This window comes from Notechis scutatus, chromosome Z, assembly GCF_049901735.1.
Source record: "Notechis scutatus isolate UNSWTSFEM ecotype Mainland chromosome Z, rNotScu1.2, whole genome shotgun sequence".
In the NCBI taxonomy this organism is placed as follows: domain Eukaryota; kingdom Metazoa; phylum Chordata; class Lepidosauria; order Squamata; family Elapidae; genus Notechis; species Notechis scutatus.
Window position 1 is genome coordinate 16,750,292 of NC_142025.1, and position 22,684 is coordinate 16,772,975.

The 22,684-nt window shown below is 40.3% G+C and overlaps 1 protein-coding gene across 14 annotated transcripts in view; it reads left to right on the plus strand.

Annotated features, from left to right (window-relative positions):
- The window catches only part of PARD3 (par-3 family cell polarity regulator), a 609,571-nt gene that overhangs the window by 222,670 nt on the left and 364,217 nt on the right, over positions 1-22,684 (plus strand). For all 14 annotated transcript variants that reach the window (XM_087948426.1, XM_026672225.2, XM_087948428.1 and 11 more), the window contains exon 3: positions 2,850-3,018. In XM_087948426.1, the coding sequence (XP_087804552.1) occupies positions 2,850-3,018 (169 nt within the window). The remainder of the gene's footprint in view (positions 1-2,849; positions 3,019-22,684) is intronic.

Below are 22,684 nucleotides of genomic sequence, written 5' to 3' on the forward strand. Positions count from 1 at the left end.
CCAGTTGTGGTCATTAAGCAAATTCTGCACAGTTGTTAAGCATGAAATCATGTGATTGCCATTTGCAACCTCTTGCTGGATTGCCCTTTGTTTTTGGGGGACCATTGCATAGTTCCATTGTAACTTCAAGTCACTGAACAAATGATTATTAACCCTGTATCTTATATTACATAGCTTGCAAGCTATGTTCTCCTAATTTTCTAGGATCAAAAGAGTTGGAGGGGAAGTTAGAGATCTTCTGGTCCAACCCTCGGTTCAAGGCAGGAATCCTCTTATCACAGATAAATTATCTGCTACAATGTCCTACCAGTCAATGACTACTTCAGCTTCAATCACAACAACACTAGAGCACACAACAGATACAAACTCAATGTAAACCACTCCAAACTTGATTGCAGAAAATACGACTTCAGCAACAGAATGGTCAATGCCTGGATTACACGACCTGACTCTGTTGTTACATCCTCTAACTCCCACTCCTTTAACCTCAAACTATCCACTATTGACCTCACCCCATTCCTAAGAGGTCTGTAAGGGGCGTGCATAAGTGCACAATCATGCCTACCAACCCTGTCCTATTGTCCCATTTATTCATACCTATTTCCTGTATTCTTACTCATGTTTATACATATACCTATTGTCTTGTAAGCGATTGACAAACCAAATCAAATCAAATAAATAAATAAATAAAAATAAAGGCTTGTCCACATTTTCCTTGAAAAACTCAAGTGATCTCCAGTGACAATCTCCAAGGTTCTAGGAAGCAGCTTGTTTTGTTTCTGCTGTAGAGTAGAGTAGAATAGAATAGAATAGAATAGAATAGAATAGAATAGAATAGAATAGAATAGAATAGAATAGCTTATTGGTCAAGTGTGATTGGACACACAAGGAATTTAAGGTACAACACTTACTAATAGTCATAGGGTACAATAAGCAATCAAATCATACTAGGAAACAGTACATATAAATCATAAGGATACAAGCGACAAAGTTACAGTCATACAGTCACAAGTGGGAGGGGATGGGTGATAAGGAGTGATGAGAAGATTAATAGTAATAGTAGTGTAGACTTTGTAAATAGTTGAGCAGTGTTGAGGGAATTATTTGTTTAGCAGAGTGATGGCGTTCGGGGGAAAAAATGTCCTTGTGTCTAGTTGTTCTGGTGTGCAGTGCTCTATAGCCTCGATTTGAGGGTAGGAGTTGAAACAGTTTATGTCCAGGATGTGACCTGTAAATATTTTCACAGCCCTCATTTTGACTCGTGCAGTGTAAGGTCCTTGATTGAAGGCAGGTGGGTTGTAATTGTTTATGATGTAATGAAATTCTATTGACCTCACCCCATTCCTAAGAGGTCTGTAAGGGGTGTGTATAAGTGCACCATCGTGCCTATCATCCCTGTCCTATTGTCCTCAATTATTAGTTCCTATTTCTTATATTTAAACTTACTTTTTATTCTTATTTTTATTACATTGTAAGCATTTGACAAAATAAAATAAAAAATCCTTCTCCTTTTGAGTTTGACCCTCCTCCCTCTGCAAACCTTCTAGGAATCTTGCAACAAAGAAAAGTTGTGTACAACACTTAAAACATTAAAAAGTGACAAGACTTACATCTTCTTTTATGTACCTCTATATTGAGAAATCATCTTTTGATCATTTTTCAATAAGTTCTAATCTGCATGGAATCCATTCCTGAAAATGTTTATTATTTATCCATTTCTGAACACATTTATGCCTAATTAGAGGAGATGATGACTACATCAACAGTAACTTATAATGAGCCCCTGATCAGTGTCAGGAGGGGAGGCTGTGGGGAAGGAAAGGTAGAATTAATGAAGTTATAAATCTTTGGGTAGGGAAACTGAAAAATCCCAAGGATTTTTTTCTCCTCTGGGAAAGAGTGAACCACAAGGACCTACTTTTATTTTTTAGCAGGAAATTCAGATGTCTGTATGCCACTAAAGAATTGAGTATATAAGTCAATATCCACTTTTATTGCTGAGTGTAGGAGAAGCAGTACACTGTTCAATTTAGTTGACTATGTGAGTGCAAATATATAACACATTTTATGCTTTACAATTGGTTAAGTTAAGGTGCAGTTCTCTATGCATTTTCCTTCTGGTTTGTTATTAAATAGGTATTGGGGATTGTATTGTATTGTAAGTATTCCATCTAGTATTAAATAGTATTGCCTATATTTTAACTTTGCCAAAGTGACCGTCTCCTCTTCAGAAAATGAGGGTGAGAGAAACTGTTTTTTTTAAATGTCTATAAGTTTTCTACTTTTTCTTACATGTATAGCTATTAGTTATTATATTTAACATCTGGTGGCTCAAGAATGTAACCAAGTATCTGACTTGAAAAGATCTCCCATATCAAATCTGACAAGACATTTTAATCTGTCTGATTTCTAGTTAAAATGATTTTATTTCCTCACATACAGAATAGCAGTATAATACATTCAGCAACATAGTTAACAGTTGTAAAAAAATACTGGAACAATTTAAATAGCAGCAGTCCTTATGTAGCAGAGGATGAGTCTTATTTAAAACAAGAGTAACCGGGTTTTATTTTTTAATTTTTTAAAAATGTGCTATAAAAGACTTGGGATGTGAGGGACATGAGGATTGTCCTGTGACTTCAGATTATTCAATTTGCACATAAATCAAGAATTCTAATGAGGAAGTTTTACATGACTGAGTGGGAGCAACGTGGTTCTGTAGGGCATATTCTTATGTAATTGATCAGTCCTATTAATAAAATATCCTTACTGGCTTGATGTAGCTGATAATGAAGATGGAGTTGTAGTATTACTCCCCTTCTAATTACAAATTAATTTGTTGTTTGTAGCTCGTGGCTATATTTGATGAGCAAGATCCAAACCATGGAGGAGATGGCACCAGTGCCAGTTCTACAGGCACCCAGAGCCCTGAGATTTTTGGTAGTGAACTGGGCACAGCTGCCGCATCTTACGAAGCAGCAAGTGAAATTGAAGTCACCCCTTCAGTTCTTCGTACAAGTAAGTAAAATCTCTCCCTGACTTTGCACATTTTATCTTCATTTACTAAAATGCCAAGTTGTGTTACTTTCCCTGCTGCTGGGCAGATGATTCATTATGTGTCTTTATCATAAGCTAATTAAAATGCAGAAATAGAGTAAATGTTGAAAATAGCCAATTAAAAAGCTTGGGGAATTTTTCTTTTCTTTTAATAATGTGGCTGTATTCTTTAACAAAAATAAACTTGGTTGGACTGGTGAAAGTGAATGAAAATCCTGTTCTCCATTCCATTAAAGGAGTACAGGTAGTCCTCAACTTACAACCACAAATGTAAGCCCAAAATTTCTGTTGCTAAATGAGACAGTTGTTAAGTAAGTTTTGTCCCATTTTATGATCTTTATTACCACAGTGGTTAAGTGAATTGCTGCAATTGTTAAGGTTGTTGAGCTGCGGTGGCGTAGTGGTTGGAGTGCAGTACTGCAGGCCCCTTCTGCTGACTGCCAGCTGCCTGCAATTTGACAGTTCGAATCTCACCAGGCTCAAGGTTGACTTAGCCTTCCATCCTTCCGAGGTGGGTAAAGTGAGGACCCAAATTGTTGGGGGCAATAGGCTGACTCTGTAAACCGCTTAGAGAGGGCTGTAAAGCACTATGAAGCGGTATATAAGTATGAGGGCTATCGCTATTGTTAAATGAATCTGGCTTCTCCATTGATTTTGCTTGTCATTCGGTTGCAAAAGGGGATCATGTGACCCCCAGAAGAGTGCAACTGTCATAACTATGAATCAGTTGCCAAGTGTCCAAATCTTGATCACATGACTATGGGGAAGCTGCAACAGTGGTGTGAAAAATGGTCATAAGTCACATTTTTTTTGTTCCATTGAAACTTTTGTTAAACAAATGGTTGTAAGTTGGGAACTACCTGTACATTGGGAATAGTTCCTTTGGTATTGAACTCCAAAGAATTGTATAGAGTTGTTTCCAAAAAATCCAAGCAGAAATGTGTATATTTGAAAAAAGGGCATGGATGAATGGTTAACTAAATATAGTGGAGCCTCAGGTCATGACCATTATCCGTTCTTGGATTCTGGTCATGACCCGATTTTGTCGTGTTTGGAAGGACGTCCGACTGTGCATGCATGCAGTAAAAATGAAATGGCACTGAAGGAGAAATCGGTGCAGAAAGGAAATCTTTCTGTGCCAATTTTGTTCGCCATCCGATATTTGAATCATGACCCGGTTTGAAAACCGGGTGGATTTTTTGTTCACTACCTGATTTGGTTGTGAACAGAAACATTCGCGACCTGAGATTTCACTGTACAGGAAAAATGTTCTAAATTGCAAATTAAGGAAAACAGTTTACAAAAATGAACATACAGGTTCTTTGCTTAACAAACACCCAGGTAGTGTCGGACATGTTAACTCCCAATAACTTTTGAAGTTTTGGAAGTTTGGCTCGAGGCTCATGATTTAATTGGGGTAACTGCCAGAATCCTGACACAAACATTCATTCAGTGACTGAACTTATGCCAGCCCTAAATAGGTTATAATGGTCTTTCTTTGAGGCCATTGCAGCGTTCTGTGGTCCCGTGATTGCCATTTTAACTTTCTTTGCTAGCTTCTTAAAGTAAAGTCAGTGTGGAAGCCATCAGGAGATTACAAATGCATGGCATTATTGCTTAATGATCCATGGTGATTCACTTAATAATGGCAACTGTAAGTGCTGGAATTTCAGTTGCTAAGTGGCCCACATCACTCATTACAACTGGGTCACCTAGCCACAGAAATTCCAATCTCAATTGCTGCAGTTAGCTAGATTCAGCTATAATTAGCCACTTATGGATAAAAATGTGTACATGGCTACAGATGCATGAAAAAAAAAAATACAGGTTAACTAATATACTTTCTAAAAAATAAATCGATGTGGAATGGACTTAAGATAGGAAGAACAAAAATCGAGGGGAAAAACAGTACTGACAAATTCATCCATTCTTATTTGTGTTTCGTATCTTCAGTTCCGAAATAACCAAGCAAGCAGCTTTGCAAGTAATGTTCCTTGTTTGTAATTCTGAAATTGCACTTTTTGACCCAAAGAATAAAGATGAAAACATTGGCTTTAAAATAATAAGTGCTTTGTGCTGTACCATTGGTGTGAAGGCTACAGTGTCCTTTCTTTCTGTCTCCTTCCCTCTCGCTCTCTTTTTCTTCATTCTTTCTTCATTACTTTCTAGTTGTACATTGCCTGCTGACTTAATATAACATTTCCAGCCAACTGCTTTTTGTTGTCAACAGAATAACAAAGTTTGAAGGGACCTTGGGAGGTCTTCTAGTCCAACCCACTGCTCAAACAGGAAACCCTATACAGGTAGTCCTCGACTTAAGGCTACAATTGAGCTCCAAATTTCTCTTGCTAAGTGAGACATTTGTTAAGTGAGTTTTGACCCATTTTATGACTCTTCTTGGCTCAGTTGATAAGTGAATCCCTGCAGTTATTAAGTTAGTCACATGGCTGATAAATGAATCTGGCTTGCCCATTGACCTTGCTTGTCAGAAAGTTGCAAAAGGTGATCATATGACACTACAGCCATCCTAAATTTGAGTTGGTTGCCAAGCATCTGAATTTTAATCATGTGACTCTGGGAATGCCGCAATGTAGGTGTGAAAAATGGCCATAAGTGTCCTTTTTCAGTGTCGTAACTTTGAATGGTCACTAAACGAACGGTGGTAAGTTGAGGATTACCTATATAGTATAGGGTCAGGAGGAACACTACCTCTATACTTCCCCAGCTTATTCTCCCTATGTGAATATGCCATAGTTAAGGAGAATGCAAGGATATTTCACTATAAGCATTATTATTTATTTAGAAAATTTATATTGCAGCACATGGTGACTCAAGGCGGCTTATTATAACCAGAGCTGCCATTGAAAATAGTGGCCTGCCCTATTAGTCCATTTATTTTCCTCTTGCTACATTCCATGCAGAGTGTATATTTCATTGTTCGGATGTCATGCTGATAGACCCAGGGAAACAAGCTTTGTCTTTATTTCACAACATGTTAGAAGTTGGCCAAAGGCAAAACAATGACTTGAAGTGCCATTGTAGATGTCATCCTATATTTCTGAATTTCTATTACTTTTTTCTGCCCAATCTTTCCCTCATTTCTTTTTGCAGTGTTGATGAAGCAGAGTAATATATCTTTGAGTTATGGGGTCTCGCTCCTGTAGGCTCATTTTTCTTGTGGCTTTCTGAAACCTAGCAGGCGTTCTGAGTCTGACATTCTGTTATGGAATAATCTTGTCAGCTCAGAAGCCTTCACAGCTTATCATGTGGGAGCAAGTTGAGTTGATAAATTCCCCGTGAAGCAGTGAGGTGAGAAAGTGAAATCAATTATTAGATCCCCATCACCCTCCAGAAATACCATGGGATGAGTGACTGAGAAGGATGGAACTTTCTGTGTCCTGTTTTTAGGCACTGTAAAGAATTTCAAAGGATATAACTTTCTTTTCTAGTACTAAATGTGCAGATATACACACATGTTCTCTATTACCTTCTCCAACAGGAAAATTGAAGAAAGGTTGGATTCAATACATGTAGTCCTTGACTTATCACAATTAAGCCCAAATTTTCATTTGCTAAGTGAGATAGTTGTTAAGTGAATTTTCCCCCATTTTATGATCTTTCTTGCCACTGATGTTAAGTGAATCATTGCAGTTAAGTTAGTAACATGGTTGTTAAGTGAATCTGGCTTCTCCATTGACTTTACTTGTCAGGAGGTTGCAAAGGGTGATCACGTGAACCGGGGACCCTGTAGCTGTTGTGGTTCGCCAGCAGCCTGCACAGACAGCAGCGGAATCGGACGGTGGGGAGTCTGGGAGTCTGGGGAAGACTTGGATGAGGGTCCTGCATCCAATGCAGTTATGGGGCTAGGACCATCTGGGAGTGGGGTGCTGACTCCGGAGCCTCCAAAGTCTGGCAGCAGTGAGGCAGAGGAACAAGAGGAGCCTGTTCCCAGTGCACTTGTGTGCAGAGCTGCTAGAAGGCAAGAGCAGCTGAAACAAAAGGGGTGACTCAGGAGTAAGGCTTGGAGGTGATTGCCCTCCCCCCCCCACCATAAGGTATAAAAGGACAGGCAAAGTTGAAGAAACCTTTGTAGGAAGCAAAAGTCATTTGTTCTGTTTCGATTAAACCTTGAAGCTCTGTGTGGACTTTGTACTTTGGTTGTTTTCTTATAGTTCATTTGGCACTCTAGTTGTTGGCAGCAATTCAAAAGAAAGAAAGGCGGGTGCTTATCTCGAAAGGACTGTTACAGGCTGGGAATGAACATAATTCCCAGCGTTGAAATAAAACAAGAGTTGTTTTAAATAAGCGTGTGCTTAATTATGGTCTCAGGAAGCCTTGATCAGAACAGTAGCTGTCATAAATATGAGTCAGTTGCCAAGCATCTGAATTTTTAATCACATGACCATGAGGGATGCTGCAATAGTCATAAGTTTGAAAAACAGTCATAAGTCACTTTTTTCAGTGCCGTTGTAGCCTTAAAATGTTATGAATCTATCTCTTAATCTTCTATATCTATTTTCCAAATCGGGCTGCCTGCTTAAAATCATATGTTGGAAAAATGTAAGGTGGTGCATTTGCATGACATCAGTGCTTAGAGAAAAAGTGTGTGAAATATTTTGGCAACTTACCTGGTAAATTAAAGGCAGTGTTTTGTTGTACCACTTAAAAGAATTCCTTCCTTTGAGAATATCCTTTTGTTCTTCAGAATGCTCTTTCATTCTGATAACTGAAACCATACTAGCAGTGCTACAGAAAACTGGCTTTGAAATTCCTGATTTAAATCTACTTTTAAAATAGAAATAATATCCTTGTTGAATTTCCTTTTTTTTTTTTTTACTTAGGAAGCATGGCACACAAGTGGAATTGTCCATATTTCAAATAATCACCTTTATATTATTCCACCTCTGTTCAGCTCATAAAACACATCTAGTATCTGGGTAGTTTCAGATTCTGATTATTACATGTTGGCAGGATCATATATCTATTAATTAGATTGGAGATGGGATGCAAAATTGCTGTAATTATTGTAATTTTCCAGCTAATTGTAGGGTTGGTGGTGAATATTTTCCTTCTGCAAAGTGAAAAACAGTATTCCATTTGAAATTGTTTGGTGGTGGTTGTAGATTTTTCTCTCTCTTCTTTTGTGTTTTTATAATTTTATTATTATTTCGTTGAAGATCCCTTTTCTAAACATTGAATGGAATATTTTATTGGCCAAAAGAGCTCAGGTAGTAAAACTTATATTTTATCCTGCTGTTCACACTCACTGGCAAGGTACAAGCACTGTTCGGCTTCACTGTCTAAGCATATTAGGCTAAGGTTAAATGAGTTGCTGAGATTTTCATTTTCTTTTGTTTAGGTTGACATGTTACCCTTTCTTTTTTTTCTTTTTTTTACTTTTTACTTTTGTATTTGTGTATAAATTGAACCACCTTCTCTAAAAAGAGAAGGCTAGTATATCAATTCCAGCTGAGAAAATAATATACATCTGGAATTCTATCCCCATTCCCCCTGCACAAATATATAAGCATACATTCTTTGTAGTAGAGAATGCAGAATTTCATCTTTGCAATAAAGCAAGATTAATGCTGGGCAACTGAGTCTTTGTGATCTGCTATAATGCAACCACACAAACCATATGGTATATTTATCTATTGTATGATGTATGGAATATAACCGTTCTCCTTCCCATTTTCTGTTGAAGTTTCTATTTGGTGGTGGTGTTTATTTGTTATTTGGTGTTGTTATTATTTTGTTCTCTGAACTTTTTGGTGCATCATTTAGTTTTAGAAAAATTCTCTCTCCCCACCTTCTCTCCCCCCCCCCCAAAAAAAATCTGCTACATCTGCTTTTTTGGAGGAAGGGATAATGTATTTCTGTATGCTTTGGAGAAGAACTGCTGTAGAAGATGGACTGTGGAACTGAAGTTTATTCCCTGCTGAAATGCATCATCTGCAGGCGCAGGTGAAAATTGCGAAAACTAATGAGCAATTTGGTATATAAGATAGCTTGTCACTCTGTGACAGTGGAGCCACAGTTGCAGTCCTGTAAACCAATTTGTTTATTTTCAAGGATAACTATTAAATACCATAAATATAATTCTGGTTCCCTTGCCATCACTAAGCCACCAGCTTTTATATAATTATGTAGATGTACATTGTATACCAATCCAATCCCATATTAGCTATTGCCCCACCTCAAAGCCACTGAATGGATTAAATGATAAATGCATTTTCTTAAATAATGATACAGTCCAGATAATTTGAGGATGAAAGCATTAAGGCAACATGTTCTTTCTCCAAGGAAATCTTGAATTATTAATTATTAGGAGAATGTTGCTGATCTTTTAGAATTCTAGAGTAATAGCATTTCATTGAGATGTCACCTTTTTGTCAAGAATAGACGTTCACAGTGTTTCCATTTCAATATGTTCTCAGAACTACCCAATGAAATGGGTTAAGTTGAGATGTCCCAACTCAGCAGAGAGTTGAACCTGGTTCTCCATAGAATGAAAAACACTGTTGTTGGCATTCTATCCTGCTTCTCTTTTTCATGCTCAGTCATTCTATGCAGCTGCATTGATTGACTTTGTGATTTGGAGAAGACAGAAGAGAAGAAAAATGCTAGCATTTTCATTGACTTCCCGTTCCTTTCACCATCTGGCAGATTGGTGTACGAAAATTCTGCCTTGACAGAAAAGCAGGATAAGGCAAGGCAATCCAAGTTACACAAGGTACTTGCCTCAGAGACTATCTGAACTGTCTAAGCAAACAAGTCCAAAAAAGGCATCCCAATTAAAACAGCCCTGACAAAAGTCTTCCTGCTTGAATAAACACAGCAAAAAGACTCTTGATCCCTTTCCAGCTAATTGTTTGCAGTGTGGAACTATCTTACCAAGTTTTTCCCCATTTCCAGCTTGCTTCTGCTTTTCTGTAACTTTAATTCCATTATTGCATGATCTGGACCCTCTAGAGAACAGATTGTGACTTTCCTCTGGCCAAGAAATCTTTCCTCTTGGTTGTCTTTTTCTTCAGAACCATTCTTGTTTGGATCCTTCAGATGCTGTAAGCCACTACTTGGTTCTACAGATCAATGGTTGACCCCCTTAAATTGCCATTGGACTTCTGTTAGCCTTTAGAAATCTTGACCAGTCCCTAGCAAGATGGGATTACTGCAAAAAATTCTCTATTTTTCCATTAGAAGTTGCAATATGCAGAAATATAATTCCAGTTTATCTGACTTGGATGGTCATGAGAATCTGTGCAGTGAGACATTTGCCTGAGCCAATTGTCTCAAACCAATTGGGGAGGGAGGAGGTTGAAAGGAAGAAGTAGACCACCCACAGCAAGCTGTTCTTGTTGTTTTACTCCAATGCACAGATGTCATTCCCTTAAGACTAGGAGCCTAGAGTAGGTGGAGCGGGAAAGTTTTTGTCTGTGGTTCCACCCTGTGGTGCTGTCTAATCAAGGGAGAGTTGAAGCAGATAACAAACCAAGACTAGGGCACAGCTGTTTCTTTTCCCTGAGCTATCTGGGGAATCTTCAGTGCAAACCTTCCATTCAAAATGACATCTACCTTCCCAAAAATAAGAGAAGAGGAGGAGGAGGAGGGTAAAAGTTGCTTTCCCATATACAAATTTGTTGTGAAAGGTTCGGGAAAATTCAGCCTCCTCCTCCTCCTCTTCTCCTCCTCCCTGTCTCCATAAATCCAATTTTTCTATAAAATGCAATCAGCCTTTTTAAAAAAAATGGTTTCTCTGTTTGTTAGCCAGCAGTGTGGATTTCTGCTTTTCTATATTGTGAATGATTTTGTCAGAACCAAAGCGTGGCAGATAAAACTTCTTCCTTCCCTCGATAAGGATCACTTTGTTTATCTGTCCAGACTGTATTTACTTTTCATTTCCCCTTAATGTGGGAAATTGCTTTGCAGTCTCAGTTTGAATTTTCTTTCTCCCATCTGGATAAATGCTTTGTAAGTTCAGGTTTCCCAGCCTTCCCCTACAGATACGATGAAGTACAAAACCCAGAATCCTTGGTTAGTGGAAAGGTTGGAAGTGGAAGATATTTTACATCTGGAAGGGACCAGATTGGAGAAGGCTGCTCCAGGTGATAATGCATTATCATTTTGTAAGAGAAAATAGAAGACCAAATGTAGATGCCAGCCCATGTAGAATAAATATAAAGGTATAATCAGTCAAGACAAGAATCAGAGAAGCCCGAGACAAAATAGACTCATATAGCTGTCGATCATTCTTCCCACCCGAACAGGGATATCTAGATAAGAGTTTCAATAAATCAAGTTGGCAATCAGACAGCACAATTAAAGCTGAACCCTTGTACAAGCATGCAGTGTTGGTACATATAGAAAATGGGTGGAGCTTATATTGTGCAGAGAGAGAGGAGACTTTATAAACATTAAATTTGAACTTTGGTTCTGCTGTAGTAGTACATGTGGTTTCCATCTTATATTCTGTAGTTCCTGAGCTTCTCTTAATAGTTGTGTTTCTCTTCAGAGAACAGTTGTTCTGTTCAGGAGAGCTGGTTTATCAATAGTCCGTGCTCTAGAATAACTCTTTGGATGTTTTCTACTTTCACAACTGCTTGGGGAAAAGATTGACAAGCAATAAGTTCTAGGCTGTCTCCAAAAATGAAAGAACAAATGTGTGGATTTGAGAAAAGGGCATGGATGGATGGCTAACTAGATACAATATATTCAGGAAAAATATTCTAAATTGCATATTAAGGAAAACAGTTTTCAAAAATGGATATACAGGTTGTTTGTCTGGCATACTGCAACTGTCACAAATATGAATTGGTTGCCAAGCATCCAAATTTTGACCATGTGTCCATGGAGAGGCAATAGTTGTGTGAATAATGGCATAAGTCACTTTTTTCAGTGCTTGTTATAACTTTGAATGGTCACTGAATGAACAGTTATATGGTGGTGACTACCTGTACATGGAAAAGTCCATTAACATTCTAAAGCAGAGGTGTTAAACTCAAGGCCTGGGGGCCAGACCAGCTTGCAGGGTGCTTAGATCTGGCCCATAAGACTGCCCTGGAAACAGCAAAGGACTGGTCTGTGGTGCCTCTGTCAGTTAAAACAGAGCATGGTAGGATAGCACGGAGCTCTGTTTTTACTAGCAGAGGGCTGCAGGAGGCCTTTGTGCCTGAAAACAGAGATTGGGAGCCTTTTTTTTTCTGGCAAAGTGCTGGGGCCATCACAGGTGGTCCCAACATGAGTGAAATCAAGCTGGCCATGCCTACCTTGGCTATGCTGACCACAGCCCCCCCGAGGTCAAACACAACCCTGATGCAGCCCTCAATGAAATCGAGTTTGTTCTAAAGTGTGATCTCAGCATTTAGTTTCCTTTTCTACTTTAAGATCAGTAGTTTGTTTGTAGGATGATATGTGGCAATAAGGGCTCCAAAATTGGTCCCCAACCTTTCCAATTCTGATAACTGGTGGGTGGGTGGGGGAAGAGGAAATACCATGTTTCTCACAGAATAAGGCCGGGCCTTATTTTTTTTGACCCCCGAAAAAACGGCTAGGCCCTCTTTTCGGGGGTGACTTAATTCCCCCCCTTGCATCCTCGGGTGGGCGGGCAGCAACAGCTTGGATGTTGACCTCAGCGTTGGTGGGGCACTTCGTATCAGGAGACTTTCTGCACCGTTGCTTTCCCTTCTCCCTTGCTGCCACGGCGTTTAGAGCAACACCGTGGCATTTGGCGCAGCCATGTGCGGCCAGCCAGGGCTCCTCCCTGCAACCGGAGCCCGGCGGAGACACTCGGCTTCAGGCGCTCCTGTCGCCGCCTTCCCTTTGCCTTTGAAGATAAAGCCAATTATTTTAAAAACGATGCCCTACTACAACAAAGCCTCCCCTGCCTGACAGGGCAGCCCAACCCCACGTGGGGAGGTGAACCTCCTGGGGCCGCAGCACAGGATCAGCCCACCTCGGGAGAAGCACCCAGCCACCATCCCTGCCTGGCGCTGGGCAGAGCGCAAAGAGCTTTGCCTGGGGTGCCCAGTGCAGCTGACAGGCGGGCCCTCCTTCCTGGTAGCAGAGCTCTCACCAAGGCAGTGAGTGCCTCCCTGCTGGACCCTCTGCTCATCCCTCCAGGGCCGCGCCAGAGCCGTGCGGGCTGGGCAGAGTCAGGAAAGTGAGCGCAGGTGCATGCCCGCCTGCCAAGCAAAAGAGCCAGGCTGACCTGAGCTTGGCTTCCTTCCCAAGTCCCTCCAGCGCGAACTCAAAGGGGCCACCGGGAGAGGCTGCCCAAGGCAGTGATAGTGCCCACCTGTCCGCAGACAGGGAGGCGAGATGATGGCAGCCCTGCTTCCCTGGCTGGCGGAGAGAGCCCGAAGCCACCCGTCCTTTCCACCCCTCGCCCAGCCCGTCCCCATCCCCACGCATCTCCAAATGCGCCGGCAGCTCCAAATGCTGCAGCGGAACGGGCATCAGGCAGAGGTGCTGACTCTGCAGGGCTCAGCTCAGAGGAGGACATGGCGCAGGTCGTCACCTTGCCTCCCTGTCCATGGATGGGTGGGCTGCCTCGGGCGGCCTCTCCCGGTGGCCCCTTCGGGTTTATGCTGGAGGGACTTGGCCCGGCTCTTTTGCTTGGCAGGTGGGCGCGCACCCGCGGCTTGCTTTCCCGGCTCTGCCCAGCCCACACGGCTCTGGCGCGGCCCTGGCGGGATGAGCGGAGGGTCCAGTGGGGAGGTGCTCACTGCCTTGGCGAGAGCTCTGCCACCGGGCAGGAGGGCCTACTTGTCAGCTGCGCTAGGCGACCCAGGTGAATCTCTTCATGCTCTGCCCGGCGCCAGGCAGGGATGGTGGCTGGGTGCTTCTCCTGGGGTGGGCCGATACTGCGCTGCGGACCCGGGAGATTTGCCCCCCCACATGGAGTTGGGCTGCCTTCTCGAGCAGGGGAGGCTTTGTTGTACCAGTAGTAGGGCGTCATTTTTAAAATAATTGGCTTTGCCTTTGAAGGTGAAGTGAAGGCAGCGACAGGAGCGCCTGAAGCCGAGTGTCTCCGCCGGGCTCCTGTTGCAGGGAGGAGCCCTGGCTGGCCGCACATGGCTGCGCCAAATGCCACGGCATTGCTCAAATGCAACGGCAGCATGGGAAGAAGGGAAAGCAACGGTGGAGGAAGGTCTCCTGATACGAAGTGCCCCACCAATGCCAAAGTCAATGCAGGCAGCACCATATTCGAATATGCAACAAAACTACTTCCTAACGGCAAGCCCCCCTGCCATTCCCCCCATTTTGCATGTTTAATATATGCCTTAATTTGGGGGGAGGTGCTTAATTTGATTTTATGCCGATAAAACATGCTGGGCCTTCCTATTGGTGGAGTCCGTATTGTTGGAGAAACACAGTAGTTCTGTGTAAGCTGGGGTCATACCGGCTCGGCTCGTGTGCATGTACTCCTCTCTTGCATGAAGCTCCATTTGTGTGACTGATGAGTCACCGCTTGCACAAATGAAGCTTTGAGCACACATGTGACTACCCCCACTCACAGAAATAGCTATGAGCACATGCGCTCGTCTGCTGCTTACACAGGCCGGTTCTGAACAGGCCATGGTCAAGTACCGGGTTGCGCCCCAGGAATTGGAGATCCCTGTCCTAGTAGATTTTCTAGGGGTCCTACATCCAGAAAATTTAGAATCTAAATATACCAGTGACGAAGAACAGAATAAAGTCTGGAAAGTTGCAGTTATGGAACAAAAGTGAGAGAATTCTTTTGTCTGCAATTTTGATGAATGTGGGGATAAATAGTTTTTTTTTTCTTTTAATTGAGCCAGATTTACTATTACATTGTTCACCATTGAGCTTGATATATGAAATGCATTAAACAATTTTAACTTTCTGCACGCATGATTTAGCCTTCTATATGTGAAAATTTACTGCCTTGTATAGGGGTAGCAGTGCAATTTTCTGTACCTGAAAATTAGCTTGTTCCCTTTCTTTAATGTTTTGCAGGATTATTATTTTTTAAAAAATGAATTTCATATTGTTAAGAAACATATGTGGCTCTTGGAAGAGAGGATTGTGTGCTATGTGGAATTAAAGTTGTAAAAATGTCAGTTTACATAACTAAAGATCAGTAGCATTGAAATGAGGTGAAGTAATTGAAATCTAGATGTATTAAAAGAAGAAATACATAACATTATAGAGTAACACCGCTCTAGGCTCAGAAAACAACGCGAGCCGCCGCCACCACCACCTCCTCCCCCTCCTCCCGAGCGGACTGAAAGCAGCTGGGGCTGAGGGAAAGCGAAGCTGAGCGGAGCTGAAGCGACCTCAGCTCGCGTTGTTTTCTGAGCCCGCGAGCCTAGAGCCAGGGCGCTTTCATTGCACGGCGGAGCTTCTTGTCTCGGGAAACACCGGGCGTCGTTGCTGCCCCCTGAGGGGAGGGCGATTCTGGGCTGCGCGATTGGGGGACTTCGTCGCTTTGGGTGGGTGGGTGGGTGGGAGCGAGGACGGACGGAGTCCGTGAAGTGGGCTTGCCTGCCCTTGCTGGCTGCCTCTGCTTCCTTAGGGCGGGGAAGGGGCTCATCTGGACCAAGGGTGAGTCTCCCCTTCAGTTTCCCCTGAAGGATCTTCCGTCGCTTTTGCCTTCTCCGTACATCTTCCCTCTGTTAAAATCCCCCCAACACACACACTTATTTTCGGTCGGATAGATTTCGTGTCTGAGCATTCTCACATGGCGGTGGGTCTTTCCCCCCTAAAAACAGTTAAAAAAAGAAAAAACAATATATCCTCATGCAAGAACTTTTCTGCTTCCGATTACCCCCATGCTTAAAAGTTGCAAAGGAAACACAGAAGCAGGGAAGCAGCTCCACACCATTTTTTTTTTTCAGAGGGGAATCTGACTCGAGTATAAGCCGAGGGGTTTTTTTTTCAGCACAAAAAATGTGCTGAAAAACTCAGCTTATACTCAAGTATATACGGTAATTTCCATTCTGCTTAGTACCTTCTACATGTTGCATTTTAAAATAAAAAAATAATAAATTTATAATATGGTTAAATATATAATTTCCATTCTAAATCTAATTCTACTTAATACATTATTTTAAAATAAGAAAATGAAATAGTAAATTTATAATAACATTAAGACAATAACAAATTAAACTATAACTAAACATTAATCATTTTACACATTCTCTTTGATATTTTATTGAATATTGAGATCTATCATTATTAAACGTTTTAATATTTTAATATTTTGTTAAATCTTATAATATTCCAATGGACTATTTCAAATGCAAATACTACAATACTATCTTATGTACTCTTGCAGAATCTTTCTTTAATTATACTCTATCCTTTGTCTCTGAAAAAAATCTGCTTTTTTACATCTTGTTTCAGACCTTTATGGCTTTTCCCCCCCTTTTTCCCTCCCTTTCTTCTCCAGTCTGGTCTTTTTGCCCCCCGCCCCTCCTAACCTCCACCTTTTTAACTTCTCCTCTCTGTTGTATTTCTCTTTTCTGTTGCTTTCTAACATTGTACCCTTTTTTCACCTTATTTTTCTTTTTCTTGGTTGTTTTATTAAATCTTAAATTCTCATTTTTCCTTCCTCTCTTCCTATTTTCTTTCTTAATTGAACTTTTTTGTCCATTAAAAATGTCTTCTTCTTCTTCTTCTTCTTCTTCTTCTTCTTCTTCTTCTTCTTCTTCTTCTTCTTCTTCTTCTTCTTCTTCTTCTTCTTCTTCTTCTTCTTCTTCTTCTTCTTCTTCTTCTTCTTCTTCTTCTTCTCCTCCTCCTCCTCCTCCTCCTCCTCCTCCTCCTCCTCCTCCTCCTCCTCCTCCTCCTCCTCCTCCTCCTCCTCCTCCTCCTCCTCCTTCTGCTTCTCCTTCTCCTCCTTCTTCCTCATGTATTTGCTGATATGTAGAAACCGCCATTTCTAAAAAGTGGAAGACAGCTCCCAAAGAGTCCTTGCCTTCTTGTTCTCTTTCCTTTAATTTTTTCATATTCCATTTTTAATTCATCCACAGATAGTGCCATTGTAAATTTTTAAAAACAACCCAGATGTTTTTAGTCTTAAAGTAATTTCCAAGTGTCAAAGTTATCAAACAGTCCAAACAAACACAGAATATTTCCTCTTCTTCTCTTTGCAGTTTTCTCCTGGGGCAAAATCCCAAAATATATTTTAAAGCTGTATTACAGTTAGTTGCTGGTCTTATAATCTTCAAGGCATCTCCTCCAACAAATTTTTAAAGATTTTTTTAGTCCTCTCCTTCCCACTTATAACAAAGAGCTTATTTTTACCTTCAAGAAGCAGGTTTTTCAGTGCTCATTTGCTTTCTCCGTAAGGAAGGGGAGCGAACTTTCCTTTCAGCAGTTTCGCCGCTGTAACAACTTCTTTTGGAAACAAATGTATCAATCCAAAAGTCAGGTTTCCAGGGTGTTTAAAAGTATCTTAATGTCCCGGTTCAGCCAAGAAAACTTTCTCCTTCTGATTCTTCCTCCTGCACAATTCTTATCCAGTTAAAGATTCCTTTGTGGTTGCCATTTCTGACAGCCGCTCCACTGCCTCAGGAAAAAGGAGTCTAGCCGGCTGGGGAAAAGGGTTGCGTTATCCCCAGACCCCTGCCCGGATCTCCTCTATCTTCCGCTGCCCCTTCGGGGTAGCGACAACCCCCAAATCCAGTTGGATCGGGGGTACCTCAGCGGCGAGCGCAGCAGGGACCCGCAGAATCACGGATTCCTGCCGCCGCCGAAGCCTGCAACCAGAAGTTCCATTAATTCTGATTTTTAGCAACTCCTTGCAACCAAAATTGGTGATATGCAGGGGTAGGATTCAAAATTTTTAACAACTGGTTCTGTGGCTTAGGTGGTGGGCATGGCTTGGTGGTCATGTGACTGGGTGGACATGGCTTGGTGGTCAAGTTATTGGCTGGGTGTGGCCAACTCAATATCACTCACATCGAGGCACACATCTCCTCGCCTGGCCTCTCATGACTGTGGGGGTGCTGCAATAGTCGTAAGTGTGAAAAATGGTAATAAGTCCATTTTTTCAGTGCCATTGTAACTTTGAATGGTCACTAGCAAAGTACCAGCAAAGTAGGGGAAAAAACTCCAGAGAAGTTCCTGAGACAGGAAGTCTAGTCCTGCCAAGATTGTTAAGGGTTAACAGAGAGGCAGTTTCTGTAAGCAACACCAGAATGTTTCCTTCCTGCCTTCCTTAGAGGATTAGGCCAGTAATTTCTTCTAACAACCGGTTCTCCGAACTGCTTAGAATGTTAACAACCGGTTCTAGCAAATAGGTGCGAACTGGTAGAATCCCACCCCTGGTGATAGAATCCCACCCCTAGTGATATTAGTCCAGATTTGTAATGCTTATTTTCAGTAGTTTCTTGAGATGTGCTTTTACATAATTCCAAAAAATTTAGTGGTTCTGAAACTTGATTCAGATTAGCAAATGTTGAAGGAATCAGTAGTTTAATCCTGAACATTTAACAGAAATATGTATGGGGACAGGTTTTCACTACTTGGTTTTCAAACTCTGTTTAACAAAACCTGTTCTATGAATGGCAAATACACAACCAAAAACCACACTGAAGAATATTGCTCTGATATTCTGACATCTATTCTCAGAGGAAGGGATATATATATATATATTTAAATGGGACTATTTTTCTACCATTTTCGAGTCATTTCCAAGGTAAAGTAGCTGGTTCATTCTTGGCATTTAAGCAGGGTTTTGCTTGTGTTGGCATTTTTCCAGGGCTAACTCTATTTAATTTAATCACTGAAGGATGTATGCCCCTTTTCGTAAATAAACCATTGCCAGAGAGATATATATTCTACAGAATATATAAACCTATTTTAACTTTTGGTTCTTCGTCATTCCTAAGAACATTGTTCTCATTCATAGTCCCTTCAAGTTATTTACTTTTCTGATTGAAAATGGATTTTAACTGAGTGATACCTTCAGAGAAAAAAATACAAAACACAACTATAAATTAATGGAAAGCATGTCTTGAGTATCATCATAAATACTGCTTTTGCAGTATCATTGTAAATAATGCTTTCTAAAATGTGTTTAAAGTAAAAACGTATGTCCTGGCAATATTTTCAGAATGGGATGAGTTTGCCTCACATAATCATCACATAATCCCTGTCTCCTTTATAGCATGGAACTAATCTTGAAGAATGTCTGGTACCTTATCAGATGAAGGACATCTAGCTAATAATGCAGACATTCTAATTATATTTATACCCTACCATAGTTGGACAGTTACAGGTAGTCCTTGATTTACAACTGGGAGATTAGAGACCAGTGTGATTAGCAGCCATTTGAAGTTATGATGGAGTTCCCTAAAACCTACTTACAACCCAGTTTCAAAGTTATGATAAGTACTCCTTCCCACTGGCCACAGAATTGCATTTTAGGGGCTTCATAACCAGCTTGCAATTACGTCTATTTTTATCCCATTTTTACTTTCAGTTTCCAACAACAAATTCTCCATTATGTGTTAGTTTAACAACTGTTGTGTTTATTTAATGATTGCTGCATTTGCTTAACAATTGCCACAAAAAAGTTTGTAAAATTAGGAATGATCATCAGGACTTATGACTGTAATTCTGGACTCAGTTATCGTTGTAGGTTAAGCACTAATCTGCATTTGGTAACTATTATGCTTAATTGGAAGGGACTGGTTTGATTGCTAGTTTTTTTCTGGGCATAATTCAGAACACTAGTTTTAACATTAATCCATGTCTCTTGATGGAGGGATATAAAGCTAATTCAATCATCCTACCCAGTGAGTATACATTAGTGGCTTTGTATCAGAGTGAAAGGAAGTGTCAAGTGGAACACCATTGAATACCATGCTAGGCTTTTTGGTGCTCAACATAATTATAAATTGCATGAAAGAGGCATTAAAAATACAATTATCAAATCTGAGGGGGCAAAAATAAAAATGGCCAATACTTTAGATCAGAGGTATCAAACTCAGTTTCATTGAGGGCTGCCTCAGAGTTGTGCTTTTGACTTCGGAGGGCCGGAGTTGGTGTGGCTAGGGTGGGCATGACCATCATGATGTGTACTTGTGTCAGGGGGTTACCTGTGATGGTCTGTGCATTCTTCCAGCAAAAATGGGCTCCCAAGCTCTGTTTTAGGCTGGGACTGCTTCCTGCAACCTTTTGCTAGCAAAAATGGAGCTTGGGAAGGTTGTATGTAGCCTTTGCCAAGCTGTGTTTTTGCTGGCAGAGGCACCACGAGCCAGTCCTTCGCTATTTCTAGGGTGGCCTCGCAGGCCAGATTTAAGCACCCCGTGGGCCAGATCCGGCCCCCAGGCCTTGAGTTTGACACCCCTGCCTTAGATAATAGTGTTAAAATTCATAAACATCTTGACAAGCTAGAACAATAGTCAGAAACTTACAAGTATTTCAAGTGTGACAAATTGAAAGTTCTACATTTCGGTAAGAAAATCAAAGGCATAAGTATCATGAATGGGGTTGAGTGGGCTATTATTGGGCAGGGTATACAGTATACAAAAGACAATACCTGTCTTTCTTGGTGGATCACAAGCTTAATATGAGTTGCTTTCCAAAAAGCAATAATGAATTTTATCAGTGGAAATGTAGTGCCAAAATAGACATGTTATAATTCTTCTTTATAGTTTGTTGTTCAAGCTAAACCTCGATTATTGAGTCTACTTCTGGGCACCCCATTTTAGGGAAAACATTGACAAATTGGAGTACATTCAGATGACAGCACCCAGGCCAACATGGAACAAACAAACTGAACGGAGGCTTGGATACATTAGCCTAGATAAGAAGAAGATTGCATGCAGGCATAGCTGTTATTTATATGGAAAGCTGTTGTGGAAAATTTAGTGGACATTTGTAAAATGTGACAAAAAAGACAATTTACAAAGATTAGAATATTCTAGTTTCTAATTTGATTTAGAAGACATAATCTAAAATAATGAATTTAAGTTGCAAAGAAGGGCATTTTTATTGGAAATTAGATGTAATTTCATAATGAGAAGAACTGTTTAACAAGGGAACAATATTGTTCTATAACATAGGAGGTAGTGGTGTATTCTCCTTCACTAGATGTATATCCGTAAAGGTTTGGAAGCACAAATTATGCTGTTGTAAATTTCTGCATCTGCAGCAAATTATATTTCATGTCCATGAGGTGCTTTCCAGACTTTATTTTCCATGATTTTATAACAATTTGAAGGAGCAGCTTTTTAAAATCATGAACATCCCCAGATGTTGTAAAAAGATACCTTCTAAAATGGCCATTGTTTCAAAATCTCACAAATTTGGGACACAGAAGAAGGTGACTTATCTGGCCTTCTTCATTTCATGGCTTTCACCTGAAAGCTATGAAAAACTTCCCCTTCGGGAATTGTAGCTTTCTGTTTTCAGGAAAAAAAATGCTTTTCAGTCAAGTTCTTTAGAGGTGCAACTAATGTTTTTAATGGCCATTTTGAAAATTATGCAGATAAAACCAGAACCGTCACTATCACCACTGAATAATCCCCTTTCTGCTTACATCTTATATTTTTGATTGTATGGTACATCTTCTGTGCCTTGATTAAATATTTTTTTTCAGAGCAGCTTTAAGTTCTAATGCAATCATTCAAAAATCAAGAATATTTAAAGGGGTTTTATCACATTGGTTGATATGAAATTAATTTGTTTCTGAAGAAATGTTCTTTAGTTTTGATCTTGGAAGATTAATGGATATTGAATTTTGTGAAAAATAGGAAGCAGAGTTGGGAAACTTTAACATTGTCCATTTGTAAGGTGATGGACTGGAGGTGGTCTTAGCTTTTTCTTTATTGAGTGGGATAAGCGAAATTTTGATAGTCAGTTACAAAATACATTGGTGAGAAGATTCTCACCCCAACTTGATTGTAACAGAGAGAAATAGTAAACCTAATCATTTTACCTTATTTCTGTGTCACCTGTTGATATTATTTGAAATGTAGCATCAAATGAATAAATCTGTTCCTTTTAACAAAAGAGATATTTAAGATAAATTAATGTTTATTTCTTTAAATGAAAAATCCTTTATCTTTTCTCTCCTATAAGTGGGTGAGAATGACTTAAACTGTTTTGTATATGCTTAACCATGCAAGCATTTTAAAGTTCTGTGGAATAAATTAGTGTATTAAAAGCATGTAGGTTGAAACGAAGAAAAACTGTTCAATGCAAATGGATAATTTGCCCAAAACATACATATTTGATGTAGAAATATATTTTTATGAGTTGCAGTTAGCCACTTGAAAAATATTAGAATTGAAAGAAAAAAAGCACCTTTCCAATCAGTATAAATCACTGTCTATTTTTATATGGAATGGTTGTTCTGCTTTCTCATTAAATTGTCTCAAAGCCATTATTATTTTTAGTAGACAAGCACACAACTGGCTTAGAACAAGCTTAGAAGTTCCCAATTTGCTTACAGACAAGCCACAAACGCCATGAAAGGCCAAGCTTGTCACATATATTTTTCTGTAAATTATTCACTTGAATTCTAATTGGGAGTGTCCGCCTTTGTGACATGAAGAATTGTTTGTCAGCAGCAGTCAAGAACAAAACAAGGGAGGGTGCCTGGGGGGGAACAGGAAAAGACATCCTTGTTATGAATATATGTCATCCCCTA